This window comes from Athene cunicularia, assembly GCF_003259725.1.
Source record: "Athene cunicularia isolate RWA chromosome 13 unlocalized genomic scaffold, athCun1 chr13_part1, whole genome shotgun sequence".
In the NCBI taxonomy this organism is placed as follows: domain Eukaryota; kingdom Metazoa; phylum Chordata; class Aves; order Strigiformes; family Strigidae; genus Athene; species Athene cunicularia.
Genome location: NW_020799117.1, coordinates 57,574 through 72,925, shown reverse-complemented (window position 1 = coordinate 72,925; position 15,352 = coordinate 57,574). Strand labels below are relative to the sequence as shown.

The following is a 15,352-nucleotide window of genomic DNA, read 5'->3' as shown; positions in this document are numbered from 1 at the left end:
CAAAGGTTTTCTGTCCCTCAGACACTTACCCTCTGCTGCTCTTCTGTATTGGCACGAACACGACTACCAGGGAGACCTGGACAGTATCAGGGGTTACTCTATGGCTCTGGGAGTAGTGGTCAAGGCCACAGAGTCCAGGTGATTTTCTTAATCCTGGCAGCGAGGGGTTAGAGGGGTAGAGGAATCCTGCGTGTCAGCCATTGTTTGCACAGCTGGTTTCAACAACAGGGTTTTATGGTCATGGGAACCTCTTTGTGGATTGAAGACTGTGTGGAAGAGTTGGGATCCATCTAAGTGGGGAAAAAGCATGTTTGCCAACAGGCTGGCTAACCTAATCAAGAGAGCTATAAGCCAGAAACAACAAAAGAAGGGAGAGTATGACCAGTGATCAAGAAAGGAGTTAGATGATTGGGTTAGCAAGCAAGCAGTGTGGGGTTATGTGAACAGGAGAAATCTCATACTCAGGAAAAGATGTCCACGTCAGGTGTATGCACGTAAGGAACTGTGTATGTCACAGAGTTGTGAGGAAAGCTCTTGTACCGTTTCTGGGAAATCAGCATGACTGGGTGTCTTTCTGAAGTGCCTGTACACTAAGGCACGCAGCATGAGGAGCAGAGAGGAGGAGTTAGTGTGCTCTTGCACAGCCACGGTCTCAGGGGCATGATGGAGGAGTGGGGGGTTAGCTCCTGGGGCTGTAGCATGGGAAGAGCTAGGTACAGGCTGTTCAGGAAGGACAGCTGAGGAATGACAGACCAGGAAGGTGAGGAGGGAGCATTGCTGTTTATCTGAGGGAGCAGCTGAAATGTGTGCAATTCTGTAGGAAGGGATGGTGAGCCATTGAGAGCTTATGGGCCAGGATTAGTGAGCGGACTAACGTGGGCAGCATTGTGGCAAGTTTCTGCTACAGACTACAGCGATAAGGCCTTCTTCAGACAACAGGGAAAAGCCCTGTGTTCACATTTCCTGGGCCTCATGGTGCCACCCTGATTATATGCTGGAGGAACAGCACAGCAGGTCACAAGCACTCCTGAAGTTTTCTGGAGTGCGCTGATGCCACGGTCCTGACACAGCTAGGGAAGGGCACTCTGCTGAACCTCAGGCTTATACACAAGGAAGGGCTGGTGGTTGATGTGAATGTTAAGGGGCAGCTTTGGCTGCAGTGACTATTATATGGTGGGGTTCTGCTCAAGATCCTGAGAGGAGAGAGCAAAGCAAAAAATCAAGATCACAAACTTGGACTTCAGGAGAGCAGACTTTCACTTTTCCAGATATCTGCTTGGAATAATCCCATGGGATATGGGCCTGAAGAGATGAGCTCAGGGATGCTGGTTCAATCATGCTTGACCTGCCTTGTAGCCTTCTGTGATGAGATGACTGGCTGGGTGGATGAGGGGAGAGCATTAAAGCTTTTGACACAGTTGTAGTGTCATCAAACTGAATTTCAGACTAGGTAAGTGGGCAGCGTGATGGGTTAACACTGACTGAAATGCAGCGTTCTGCAGTCACTACGGGTGTATCTAGGGGGGTCAGCATTGGCTTGAGCACTGTTGAACAACCTCATTAATGACCTAGTTGGGACAGAGCTCATGCACCCTCAGCAAGTTTACAGACAATACAGAACTAGGAGAAATGACTGAGACACCAGATGGTTGTGCTGCTGCTATTCAGAGGGACCTGCACAGGCAGGAGAATTGGACTGAGAGGAATCTCAGGAGATTCAGCAAGAGAAAGTATACAGAGTCCTGCACCTCAGGAGGAATAACACCATGCAGCAGTACGTGCTGGGGAATGATGGGCTAGAAAGTAGCTTTGCCTGGAAGCACCTTGGGCTCCTGGTCGACAAGGAGGTGACTGTGAGCCAAGAATGTGTCCCCACAGCAAAGGAGGACAGCAGCATCCTGGGCTGCCTTGGGAAGACAGCTGTCAGCAGGTCAAGGGGAGTGATCCTTCCCCTTTGCTCAGCACTGGTAGAGGCCTCACCTGGAGTGCTGTGTCCATTTCTGGGCTCCCCTGCACAAGACAGACATGGACTTACTGGAGCAAGTCCAGCAAAGGGCCACAAAGATGATAAAGAGACTGGAGCATCTTTGGTATGAAGAGAGGCTGAGAGCACTGGGTCTGCTCAGCCTAGAGGAGAGACGGCTTGGGAGAGTGTGTGGGGAAATCCTACCAACGTGTATGAATACTGATGAGAGGGAATGAGGGAGGGGGAGCCATACTCTTCTCAGCAGTGCTCACTGACAGGACAAGAGCTAATGGTCACAGATTAAAAACGTGAATGCAAGAAAACACATTTTTTTAGTGTGGGTGGTCCCTTCCAACTAAATGCCTCTGTGGTTCTGTGGGGGTTCTTTCTGCCTTTTTTTCCCCTGAAGTTGACAGAAATAAAGTAACAACCCCTTTTTGTTCTTTCTTAAACCTCACTCTTCTGGAGCTGAGATGTCAATGCTGACTTCTGGAATTTACGGCCTATATTTGTTATATTTGAAAACCAAGGTCATTTCTGTTCTCTCTGAGTTGTTTTTTTCCTCCATTAATTTCTGAATGAATAGTTGTCCTCACTTAGGGACTGAAATGGATCTAGTCCTGTTGGAAGCCATTGGGGAGTCCAGGTGGAGCAGTGGTTAGTTTTTAAGCAATATAACTTCGGAGTTGCTTGTTTATAGCTCTGTAGGTGTCTTTGCCTAACACACTGATACTGCTAGCCCATCTCGGGGCATCTGTGCTCCTCAGGGTTGTACTAAGCTCTTCATGTGAATAAACCCATGATCCACCTTCAGGTCATTGTTAATGTGTAGGGCATAGCTTGGAATTGATTCAAACTTGCCTAGACTTGCAGACTGTCACTTGAACATAGGTGGAAGTTACTAAACCTGGAGTTCTTCAGGTAGGATAGTCCACGTGCAAGTTCGTGTCATGTACTCTTTTCCATTTCTCTCAAGTTCTGTAACTCTCTCTAGAGATTGCAGGGTCTTGGCCAGTGGTGGGAGGGTTGTCTGGTATCCCTTTTCTTAGTGTTGTTTAACAAATGCCTTAAGCATTTATGGAGAGAGGTCACTCAAATCTCAGTGTGTAATATATACACATGGGTAGCCTAAACATCCTAAAACTCCTTCTGCAAGTGAACAGCTACTTTTCTGCTACTTGGTTTTGTACTGGGGAATTAATGATGATCTATGATTCACAGAAAGAGTGAGTGAAATAGTTTAAAAATTCATATCAGAATATGAAAATTTTGTGTGAGAAGGCTTCACTGCAAATGCTGTTTCTAGTGGTAGTTACATTTGTGCTTAAAGAAAAAGAAATGTGGTGGGACTCAACACCTGCTGTACTTCCACAGCCCCAGCAGCTGTGGAGCATTTTTTACCTTTGTTATTATCACAGAGACGCCACCAGCGTCCGTTATGGGCTCGGCTTTGGCCAGCGAAGGGGCTGTTGGAGCCAGGTGGAACCATCTGTGTCCAGCGAGGGGCAGGTCCCAGCCTCATCTGACAGCCCACCCCTGCTCCCAGCACCGTGCTGTGCAGACCTGAGACACTTGCCCTGGAAGTGGTATTGTACTGGAGTCATGAAGGCAACTGCACATGGCCTGGAACTGAAGTTTGCTTTGACTCTGGTTATTTGTTTGATGCACAAAAGCCAGACATGGATGAAAATAGATTTGTGGTGTTTTTTGTATGATGGTAGCCAGGAATCTCAGCTCTTAAGAAAGTTTGGCTGCATGTGTAAGAAATTTGGTTATGGTGGAGTAAGCATTCATCTTTGTATTCTCAGCCCGTGCTGGTATCTGGTGTCCATAAGAAGTTGAAGTCAGAGCTTTGGAAACCAGAAGCTTTCAGCCTGGAATTTGGAGATCAAGATGTAGATTTGGTGAACTGCAGGAACTGTGCCATAATTTCAGACGTGAAAGTGCGTGACTTCTGGGATGGCTTTGAGATAATATCTAGTAAGTAATATCTATGGCTGACTAGTTTAACTGAGCAGTCTGTCTTGCTACCTTCAACTCCTTTTCCACCTATTTTCTCAAAAAAAAAAAAATCCTAATACCTATCATTCTCATCCAAAGAAACCTTTGCTCCTTAGATGTAGTGCACCCTAGAAAATACTTTGTTGGTAAATATTAGGGCAGGGCTGCCCAAGAAAACTTTGTCTGTATTACAGCGTGTTGGTGTGTGTTACTTTCATGTCTCAAAAGATGATCCATTTCCTGCTTTTTTAAACTTTCCTCAGTGAAATTAATCATCAGTTACTGTTACTAAGACAGTAAGTAATTTGACTACCCTTACTCTCCTTCCAACCTCAACTTCTATTGTAAAGCTACATGGAACCTGCAGAGCTAAAACAGACTGGGGCTTTTGATGCTAAAACTCAGTCTTGATGGAATATATCAACTAAGTAAAGTTGACATTGCAAATTATTTTTGTGGTAGATCATCTGTGAGAATGAATACAGGTTTATATGTAATTTGAATAGCAATGCTGTACGTATACCTCATGTGATAACACATTACTTAATGCTTGAGTTCTTCTTTGAGAAAACCTGTTAAGTGTGGATGTGGAAGCTAACCAGTTAAAATTCCTGGGGTATAACTGGTCAGATTAAAGAGCTTCTGAAAAGTAGAGTGCTCTATTTTAGATTGTGTATACCTAGATCAGAGTGGTCTTAGATTTTTAGATGTTAAGAGTTGTAAAGGTTCATTGCAATGTTACTGATTTTAGTGCTGTATATAAAACATTTCCTGTATTTATTGCTGTGTGCATATTATAGCAGAAATGATGAACTATTGGATGACTTAATGGAATGTTTGTTCAACAGCAAATGAAATAATAGATTTTTAGATCAAGAATATTCCCTTCCCTAGCCATTTTCCAGTCAAAGAGCTCCCAACTTTTGACTTGTTTTTATATGGTTCCAAGCACAGAGTTTTGTATTTTGTACTTATAAAACTCATATTATTTCTGTCAGTACTCAGAAATAAATGGCCTGGAATGATGTAACAGTGTGGTCTTTCTGTGTATTAACAGTAATTGGGAAACAAACTTCATAAACTCTTGACTTTCGTGCTAGGGCCATTTGTTGAAATAGTGGATACATATGGGTCAGGTTATCTTTGAGAGGTGTTACTTGTTGTCCCAGATAGATATGCTCTTTCAGCAAAATCAACTGCTGACTTCTTTTAGACGATGCCTTTACCACACTTGAGAGATGTTAGTGATCTAGGTTGGAAAATCTGATCACTTCTGCTAGTTTCTCTTAAATACATTTTATTTAGTATTTTTTTAGTCATATGCAGTCTCCAATTTAGAAAGGTAGTATTTGCTGCTAGTTCAGAGATTTCACACACTAACTCATAGGAAAACTATTTGCAAATTATGCAGTGACCCAGACTTCTCTGCATTAACTTGAATTTTAAACTTCTCAAATATGTGGCTGGCCCTGTCCCTGCATTAAGTTATTGAAGAGATGTAGAACAACCACTGAATTTGGAGGTGGTATTGAGATAATCCCTTAATTATTCTATATGATACTTTAGTTAATTTTAATATTGCGCTTTTTACTTTTGGTATCTTTGGCTTCTAGTGGACTTTTGACAGGTCTGACTTTTTGTTTTGATCCTTCTTAGGCCTGCTGTTCTTTGATCAGATGTTTTCAGGGTTTTGTCCACTTTTGTGTAATTTGTCAGATCTGTATGTTTTCCTACAGGTAGCTCTTTGCTCTGTCCTTTCTGTATAGCCTTCCTACAAGTTTCTTCTCCTTGTTTGGAACAAAGATCCTTGATGAGTTCAGACTCTTGAATATGGGAAGTTCTGAAACATCTTTAAATTCAAGTCCTTGAGCTTTTCAGTTCACTTGCCTCTAAAATCTGTAGCTCATCAAAATTTGTTTTCTTTAAATCAGTCACTTTGGTTTACATACCTGCAGTTCTTAATTCCTTTTAATTTCAATAAAATCATTTTTTATATTTCAAACTAAGGCTGTCTTCTGTATCTTGTTGATGTACAACGCAGATGTGATTCACAGGTCTCCAAGTCCTAGTTTCTTAGATCTGCTTTCTCTTCCCCTGCTGTCAGCAGCTCTGCTAGGTTTGGATAAGATCAGTTGCTCATTGTTTGGCTGACAGTCCTTGGTAAAGTAGGAAGTGATGAAGGACGTTACTTTCTGGGGAAAAGGGGATGTGAAGGTATCAGACTGGGATACACTCTGTTTTCCAGCTGGTGGCTTCATGCAGAGTCATGAAGAATCTGGTAGAAGAGTGAACTCTGTTTCTCTCTAAATGTTATGCTGAGTCTTCTAAGCTGCCCCAGGTACCACTAACAGATTCACTCTCTTAGCTGTTGTACGTGCAAGGCAAAATTGCGGTTGATGTGGTCAGTGCTGTCGTATTGTACATCCACTGTTCCATATGTAATGCCATCTTTCCGTATGGCTACCAGCTTTCTCTGTTACCAGTCAGGGCTCTAGTACAACTCCTGAAGTGAAGAACAAATGTTTGAATTCAGCACCCTGCTAATTTGAGTACCTCCAGCAAAAAAGAGTTAAAAAACCTAAAGGCTGTCTTTCTCAGTAACTCCACCTGCCATTTAGGCTTTTTGAGTGTGGTGTACCATGGTTTCTTGCTTTATACTGAGGTTAGGGTTGATTTCAGAGCATGAACCAATAACTTAAATTTTATGGAAGCACCACTCCTTGAATGGAAAGATAAAACTCATTTAGACTTTGGTGAAAGTAGTAAGGCAGAATGCTTTGGAAAGGCTTGTTTTCAAAGTTGGAAAAAAGCTATTCTAAAACGTAGCAGCTGTGCAAGCTCTGTTAAACTTCCACTGTAGATAATTATATATGTATAAATATATATTAAAAATTGTTAAGTTGTTGTTTGGTCATACTATGATAATGCTTGGAAGCCCAAAGAAAAATCAGGATCAGTTTTGCTGTGCAACATATGAGGTATTGATACAAAAGACGTATAGCTCAAACAGGGTGATGGGCTGTGGTAAAAAGATATTGCATGAAGAAATCTTAATTTGTTTATTGCAGAACGGCTCAGGTCAGATGATGGTCAGCCAATGGTACTAAAGTTAAAGGATTGGCCTCCAGGGGAGGACTTTAGAGATATGATGCCTACCAGGTAAGTAAATCTTAGTTTCGATGTTTATAGAACCACTGTAGGCACTACAGGAGGAAAACATGCCTTTGTTCTCTTCTTGTGCTCCAGGTTTGAGGACTTGATGGAAAATCTTCCTCTTCCTGAGTATACCAAGAGGGATGGCAGACTGAATTTGGCTTCTAGGCTGCCAAGCTACTTTGTTCGTCCTGACTTGGGTCCCAAAATGTACAATGCCTATGGTATGTGAGAATAGTCCTGCAGATGATGTGGGGTTTGCCTCTATTTAGGGTGTGCAAGGCTGTGGCATTAATCAAGACTCAGTGTTTGTCCTAGAGCGTGCTGTCATTTTTTTAATTGGTCCTGTGATCTGTTGCTATGCTAGTCCTCTCTGTCAGATGTGCCCTTTTTTGCCTTGTGTTTTCCAAAAGATGTACATACAAATTTGCAAACAGTTATTATTTAATACATACAATAACCATAATACTGATATATGGTTATATCATATATGGATATATGATGTAGGGTTCAAGGAGTAGTTAATATCTTTTTGAGACTGATACATTTGAGAGGAAAATTAGCCAGCTTCTGTGCACTTTGTGTGTTCGTGTTTCCAACTAGAGTTGTAATTTTCTTAATCCATGTCAAACAACACAGAACACAGACAACGTGCAAGACAAAACTGTCACCATGTTCAGCTACCTGAATTGGATAGTTTTGTCTTGATTGTAATTATCTAGTAGGTGAGTAGCACACAAATGGAGGAAGCCTTTGTCTGAACACATACCTGCATGGGGCTGTGATTGTCAGTTCAGCAGATTGTGAAGGATATAGGAACAACTTTAATACATGTTGTATCAACTTCAATTATTTCAGTTCCTGAATGTACTGACTGTGAGGTCAGGGCCAAAAGCGGGTTTTGGAGACTTAATTTAAATTGTTGTTAAAGTTCCAGGATACTTTTACATAACAATTGATTTGGAGGTATGTACTTGTGCAACTTTAGAGTTAGGTAAATAGCATTTAAAGTAGCTGCTCTTTGTATATACTGAAAAATGTCAAGTGATGCTGATAAGGAAAAAGTTGCAGCCATCTTGCAGAGCAGTTATGTGGAAGCAAAGTTACCCTAATGTAACTTCTATAGTTCTCTTTGAATATTGATGAGACAAAGGTGCAGGGTTTTATAAGGCTTTGCATTCCAATTATCGATATACCTACAGCAGCAACTCACCTGAGGACATGAAATATTTTTCATTGCTTTGTCTTTTTTTTAAAAAAATGCTTTAGCTCAGTAACCAAATGTGGCTTAGATGTAAGTTATAAACCAATCTATTGCAATTCTGAGAGTGTCGGTGGGGTTATTTTGGGATTTTTTTAGCAGTATGACATCACAAATAAGAGTTGAAAAAAACTAGCAGTTTCATAACTTAGGCAAATTGATCTTACTCAGTATTTATTGGCTTCCAGTGTTTTGGTTTATGCATTGCTTGACGTGTAAGTTGAGTGGAGAAGGCTGTCCACCAGAGAACTTGCAATGTAATCAAGCAGTACATCTGTGAGTGTAGCAAGAGGCAAGGTGGTCAGTGGTGGCTAACTGTCTTTGTGTATTACTAGTTTCTAGCAGTGGAAGGAAGGGATTAATTTTGTGGAATTTATCTTAAATGTCAAAGTTTTTGGTTGTATCGGAGTTTGTGGAGGGAGCATTGATGGTAATTTTTCAGCATAAAATGTAACCCTCTGTTATTTGATCCTTCTTAGATGTATAGATCTTGGTCTGAAGAGAGACAGTATTACACTTTGTTTACTTCCAATTTAAAAGAAAAAAGTCAGTTAGGTCTGTCTTCATAGTGAGTCTTTTTTTGCTGTTAGCTGCTTTACAGACAATTTAAAGGGTGGACCTAGATATAAAAACAATAATTCTGTCTGTGGTGAATAAGAGCAACTTTTCTAGCATTTCTGTAACAGTCCAGTGCCTTGCTGCAGACAGTGTGATGCTAAATGCCACTTGTGGCAGCGGGGGTTTCCCTTGTCCCTGCAAGCAAAGGAGGACAGAGCCAAAGAACGCCTGCAGCTTTGTGTTATGAGAGCTCAGTTCCCTACTGCACACTGTACAAATGACCCTCAGAGAGCCACAGTTGTAAAGTACAAGTTCAGACTTTGTTTTTAAAATGCTTGTTTTCTCATGACTTGGCTGAACTATATTTGCTGCTTCTATTTCCTGTAAAATAAAAATATTAGTAAACTTTTTACTTGTGCTACACATGACATGAAAATAACGACTTCAGCTGCCCTTTGACATTGTTTTCTGCTCTCATTGCTGTGTAAAATTAGCATTCTAGAAAGATCTTTCAGACAGTTTATTTCTGTCAGAGCTTAAATAGAATTTGATTTGATTTTATTTTATGCTATATTATAGGCTTAATTACTGCAGAAGACAGACGAGTTGGTACCACAAACCTGCACTTGGATGTGTCTGATGCTGTTAATGTCATGGTGTACGTTGGGATTCCCATTGGGGAAGGGACCCACGATGATGGTAATGTTTGAGGAGAACTATTTTCTGTCCATTAAAACCCAATTATGTGCATGAGAATGACCTGCTGTTCCTTTTACTGCTTAAGCTTCTCACATCTATGATCTGTAACCCAAGTACTGAAGGCAGTTTGTTAGGTCTGCAGCACATACCTGAAAGTGCAGTAATGCCCCATTGGTTCCCAACTGCCGAAGCAGCAGTTTTGCTAGAAATTGGATAGCACCCTGAAGAAAGGAGGGGAAGGGGTGATAAGTTACTCTTTCTTCTCCTTGTATTTGAGTAATTAGTTCCCTTTGAATTAATGACTGAGCTTTGTGATTAGCAGTCAATTGACACATTTCCTGAATTTTGTTAAGAGGAAGCTTGATGTGCTTAGGGAGGGCACTGTGAGCAGCAGTTGCAGTAGCAGTGTGACTTGATTTAGCAGCTTAAAATGCTCCTTCCACTTCTGCATGTAAAAAACCCCGAAGTTCTGTAGTCATACTGCTTTTATGTGGATTTGACTTCCAGAGGTTCTGAAAACAATTGATGAGGGAGATGCTGATGATGTAACAAAGCAGCGAATCCATGAAGGAAGAGAGAAACCTGGAGCATTGTGGCACATCTATGCTGCCAAGGATGCTGAGAAGATACGGGAACTTCTCCGGAAGGTATGTTGGTTACAAAGGACCTTGAGCCTGCAGTACTCATTGCCTGGCTTGCTTACAGCGGCCGAGTGGCACAAACTGCAATCAACATCAAGTGCATCGGTGTTGCAATGCTGTCTTTGATGTTAGTGTATTCCCAGGTTTTCACCCTGGCCTAGAATCTTCATACTAATGCATGTGTCACTAGTCAAGACCTAAATGAGCTTAATGAAAGTAATGTCCTGCCTTGAAATAGTTTGTTTGTTATGTTTTTTGGTACAGAGCTTTTTGTGAGCCAGCAATATCAAGGTGCTGTGTCATGGTTTCCCCCCCACCCCATATCTTGGCCCTAGGTTGGAGAAGAACAAGGCCAAGAAAATCCCCCAGATCATGACCCCATTCATGACCAAAGTTGGTACCTGGACCAGACCTTACGTAAGCGACTCTATGACGAGTATGGTGTACAAGGCTGGGCAATAGTGCAGTTCCTTGGAGATGCTGTGTTCATTCCTGCAGGCGCTCCCCATCAGGTAAATATGCCAACTCTGCGCCGTATTGACAAAGAAAATGGAATTTGAGGCACAACAGAACTGTGACTTCAAAACAACTGTTACTTAATATGACTGACTTGGGTTCCTTTTTCTATGTATACAGTTCTTACAGGAACTATTTGAATTGGATCTTATTTTATTAATACAATGACTTACTCAAATCTTGTGTATGTAATGTGATGGAATTAAGGCAAAAAAAGTAAATTAGGATGAATGGTGAGAAAATACTTTGTGTAATGAAACTTCAGCCAAGGGAACAGAATTCAAAAAAAGTGTGGAGAAGAGTAGAGAACTTGCTTTGGGGAACACTAGTGTATGTGGGAGAATAGGGAACATGGGAAATGTCCTGTATTCTGCTCTGGTTTTACTGTGACACCAAACAGGCTTCAGTTCCTGTTTTCTGATAAGTAAATGTGGAGGAACCCAACATATGTGGTGATGGTGTGTCTTGTTTTTTGGGGGAGGGGTGGGTTTGTATGGTCCATTCGGCCTTGATATATCTATCATTGATGTGGGTTGTTTTAGGTCCATAATTTGTATAGCTGCATTAAAGTGGCAGAAGATTTTGTATCTCCAGAACATGTGAAGCACTGCTTCCGTCTGACCCAGGAGTTCAGGCACCTGTCTAATACTCATACAAACCATGAGGATAAACTGCAGGTAACCATCTTATGACAGCAGTCACTACATATACCTTGTGTTTTGCCAGCTTTGTTCAGTACTAGAAAGGTGTGACTAGTGATTTAAGAAAAAGTAACAACTCCTCACAACTTTGGAGGTTCTCATTTTTATAAATATTTTAAAAATAATTAATGCATTTATGTCTACTGTAGTACATAAAATAAAAGTAGTCATAAACCTTGGAATTTCCAGAGAAATTCCCCACTATTGGACTAGTCCATGTGTTGGTATTAATAAGTTTTTAAATGCTTGAATCCTGAATGACAGTAAAGTGTAGCAGGAACAAAAAAAAAAAAAAGAACAAGTATTAAAAAGGAAAAGGCAATGCTTTGTTTTGAAGAGATATGTTTATTTGACCAAGGATGCATCTGTGTGTTTCTTTATTGCCTAAAGGAAAAGTGAAGGCTTGCTTATTTAAAGCAGGGATATGGTTTAGTGGTGGGCTTGGCAGTGTTACATTTCCAGTTCAGCCTAAATGAATCAATGATTCTAAATTAGTCCCAAACGGGAAAATTAAATGTTCTTTGGTTTGAAGAAGTATGACTGTTTAAAGTAATAATTATGCACAGAACATGTTATGCACTGTAGTACATTGTGCATAAGACACTAAATTCTTCAGAGAGAAGACTGTAGGAGACCTTTATTGATTTCTCCTGTGTATGCTTCTGAAGAGTTACTTTGTTAACGTGCTAAATTTAGCACAATTCAGTGAGAAATGGCTGTAAATTTCTATATGGATTTGCACAGGATTTTAAAGGAAAGCAGAATTAGGATCAGCTCTCACTAACTGTATCTCTTCAGCTGCAGTGGTACAGATGTGGAAGTGTTTCTGTAAATGAATGGATTGCAAATGGATAATGATTATTTAAAAGAAAAAGAAAAATACTGCTGACAAAGTGGGACTCAGTACTCCTCTGAAAAGGAATACTGCTTGTATTTGTGCCTCAGCCAAACTTTGCTGGGTTTTGGTGTCATCTTTCATGTATATTTTAATAGTATTTTTATGTAGGCATGTGTCTCCGTATGAGATAATAACTTGCATAAATGATACAAAAGGGGAGATAATATGTACATCAGGAAAAAATGATGATGCTTGGCAGTTAGTTAAGCAAGTGCAATTACTCCACTCACTTGAGGTGAAGCTTTTCTGTTCAATACCTAGAAACTTAATTCAAATAAACTTAGATCAGAAAAATCAGAAACAAGATAGAGCTTTGTTAAATAGCTAAGCATGGAATGGATTGCTGTGAGTACTGGTGGATTTTTCATCTGATCTTGCTTGCTTTTCTGGAAGATGCATAAATTAGAAGAATTTCTAGCCTCCATACAAATGCACCAGGATGATTTATTGCATCATCTTAATTTACGCAGGGTTAAACCATATGATTTTCTTTCTTCCTTTGGGTTTAATTCATGTGAATCTGTAAGTGACTCGGATCACAAGGACTTTTTAAAAATTAACTCATATGCGTGACTTCATAGTATACTTCCTCCTAGCTCTCACGAAAGAGAGATTTTATCTTAAAATGAGTAAATATATGTTACTGGGTGACCAGAAAATGAGTTGTTAAATCAGTGCAGGTGTCTATAAAATATCTGTTTATAGATATATATATCTATATCTATATCTGTTTATAAATTGTATAGACAATATCTATTGTCTAACCATGACAGTTAAAATTTGTGCTGTTGATATTCTGAAGCAGTGACAGTATATACTTTGTGTGTGCTTGCCAACTATTACAGATTCAGCTGTCAGAGTTGATTGCATAGGTATCTAAGACTCTCCTTGTAAGTGTGTAGAAGTTGCTTTATGGTTTTTTTTTCCTGTTACAGGTGAAGAACATTATCTACCATGCAGTGAAAGATGCTGTTGGCACACTGAAAGCTCATGAATCCAAACTAGCTAGATCGTAGGAACTGCTAATTCCAAATGCCCTGTGAAGTAAGCCTTTTGCTCACAGCATATACAGGGACTGCACATGACTGCCTCTGTGGGAGCAGGGGCTTCTAACTAAGAGCTGGTGTAGTCAGTATTACACACACTCTTCAGCCACTGTTTTCTACGCTGCCTCAACACCGAAGGTCTAATGGAAGGTCGCACTGTTACATGCAGAATTCCAGATTCGAATGAAAGGTGCCATGTCCCTTTCCTGTGGCCTTTGCAAATTGGAAGAACGTGGAAACCACTTGGTGTTCCTGCATATTATAATTAGAAATGGTATAAAGAGTGTGGATGGTTTTTTTCCTCATGCCTAGTTAGTCTCCACAAAGCTAGAAGGAATGTGCTGGAGGTGGGTTGTCCTGCTGCAGACCTGGCTGAGAGCTGCTGGAGGAGTGTGACCAACAGTAGCCCACCTGCAGAAATGTAAGCAAACTTCCCATGTGAGATACAGGCCAAGGAAAAGAATAAAGCTGTTCGCTGCACTCCCGTTCTTTGTAGCCGTTTCTCTATACACTGTAGAGTTGCAGAAATAAAGGGAGAACCCACTTTTTTTTTCCCCAGGAGACTCCAGAAATAGGAGAATTGTGTATTTAGTGAAAAACTAGGTTTGTAGTGAAACAGTTAATATTTCATGAAAGTAGATATTTTTAGTATTTTTGAAGTACCACAACTGTTCCTGGATTTTCAAGGAAAGGCGCATTACATTTAGTCTTCCTTTCAATAAAATCAAAAAGTGATTTTTAGAAAGCAGTCCAAAATAGCACAAAAACAGCCAAAGGAGAGTGAATAGAAAATGATGCCCCACCTCCCTTGCCCATACTCCTCACCCGTCTTCCCCCCCTCTCCCTACGCCACCCTGCTTCCTCAGAATGAGAAGTAAAAAGGAGTATAAACTCTGTTCTCATGTGGAGATGTTGTACATCTCTCCCTGCACTGGTGACTGCAGGCAATAGTTCACCCAATACCAGTGCTAGCTGAAAACATCTATCCTTTCCAAAGTGAAGGAGAAGTTAACTTTCAGTGTCAACTTTGTCCAGAACTATTTTAAGTAAGATGTTCCTGCTTGATAGAACTGTATTCAGAATTTACTAATGTCAGCATTGATGCAATGGATTTCATTGTTCGGGTACATGGGGAAATGTATCTACCTTATATCCAGCTGTACTGTAGTGCCACCTGCAGGCCTGTTAATATGTTCACGGTTATTTCATTTTTTAAAAAATAAAAGTCATTTACTGTAACAAGCTTGGGCAGTTTCTTTCAGATTGTACCCTGCTTCTCCTGCTGAGTTCGTCAGTATCTGCCTCTGGCAGTGGGGGCTGCCTGTTCACTCTGGGCCTGGCGGCACGCCCGGCGGTTCTCAGAGGTGGTTTGGGCAGAGGCTCTCTCTCGTCAGAAACTTCATCTGGCGCCGTGCTCCCCACCTCTCACCATCTTCCCATCCCAACAGGTCGGGGTTCAGAGCTGCCCTCCCCGCCGGAGGAACGGACGGGACGGCAAAGGTCCCTGCGCTCGCGCCCTGGAGGCCGTGGTGGCGGTGGCGGTTCCATTCGCAGGCACGTGGCACTCTGGCGGCTCCTCAGGTTGGTTACTAGGTGCAGGTAGTTCACCCCCAGGCTTTTGCTGCCTTTGTACCCTTGCAGCTGTCCTGTGAATGGGGCCTATTTGATCCACTGCACATGAGAAGGATCATCCCAGAGCCATGAGCCATTAAACTTCACCATATTCTTATTGTGCAGAATTTCTTGTGGACTTCTGTTGCACTCTGTGCATACAACCCACTCTGAATTAATTTTAGCTGAGATGTTTCCCTCGTCTGTTTATCAGCAATCACCGTTAAATAAAGATCAGAAAGACAAAGACTTAGCTACATGTAATGCAGTAGTTTCAGTCATTTCCAATGCAGTGATCCAC

At 41.2% G+C, this 15,352-nt stretch overlaps 1 protein-coding gene across 1 annotated transcript in view; it reads left to right on the top strand.

Annotated features, from left to right (window-relative positions):
- KDM3B (lysine demethylase 3B) overlaps positions 1-14,679 on the top strand; it is a 46,782-nt gene extending 32,103 nt beyond the window's left edge. Inside the window, exons 17-24 of the mRNA XM_026858019.1 lie at positions 3,775-3,946; positions 7,036-7,126; positions 7,214-7,344; positions 9,519-9,638; positions 10,146-10,285; positions 10,615-10,791; positions 11,338-11,472; positions 13,330-14,679. Coding sequence (XP_026713820.1) covers positions 3,775-3,946; positions 7,036-7,126; positions 7,214-7,344; positions 9,519-9,638; positions 10,146-10,285; positions 10,615-10,791; positions 11,338-11,472; positions 13,330-13,410 — 1,047 coding nt within the window. The 3' untranslated portion in view covers positions 13,411-14,679. The remainder of the gene's footprint in view (positions 1-3,774; positions 3,947-7,035; positions 7,127-7,213; positions 7,345-9,518; positions 9,639-10,145; positions 10,286-10,614; positions 10,792-11,337; positions 11,473-13,329) is intronic.
- The last annotated feature ends 673 nt before the right edge of the window (positions 14,680-15,352 follow it).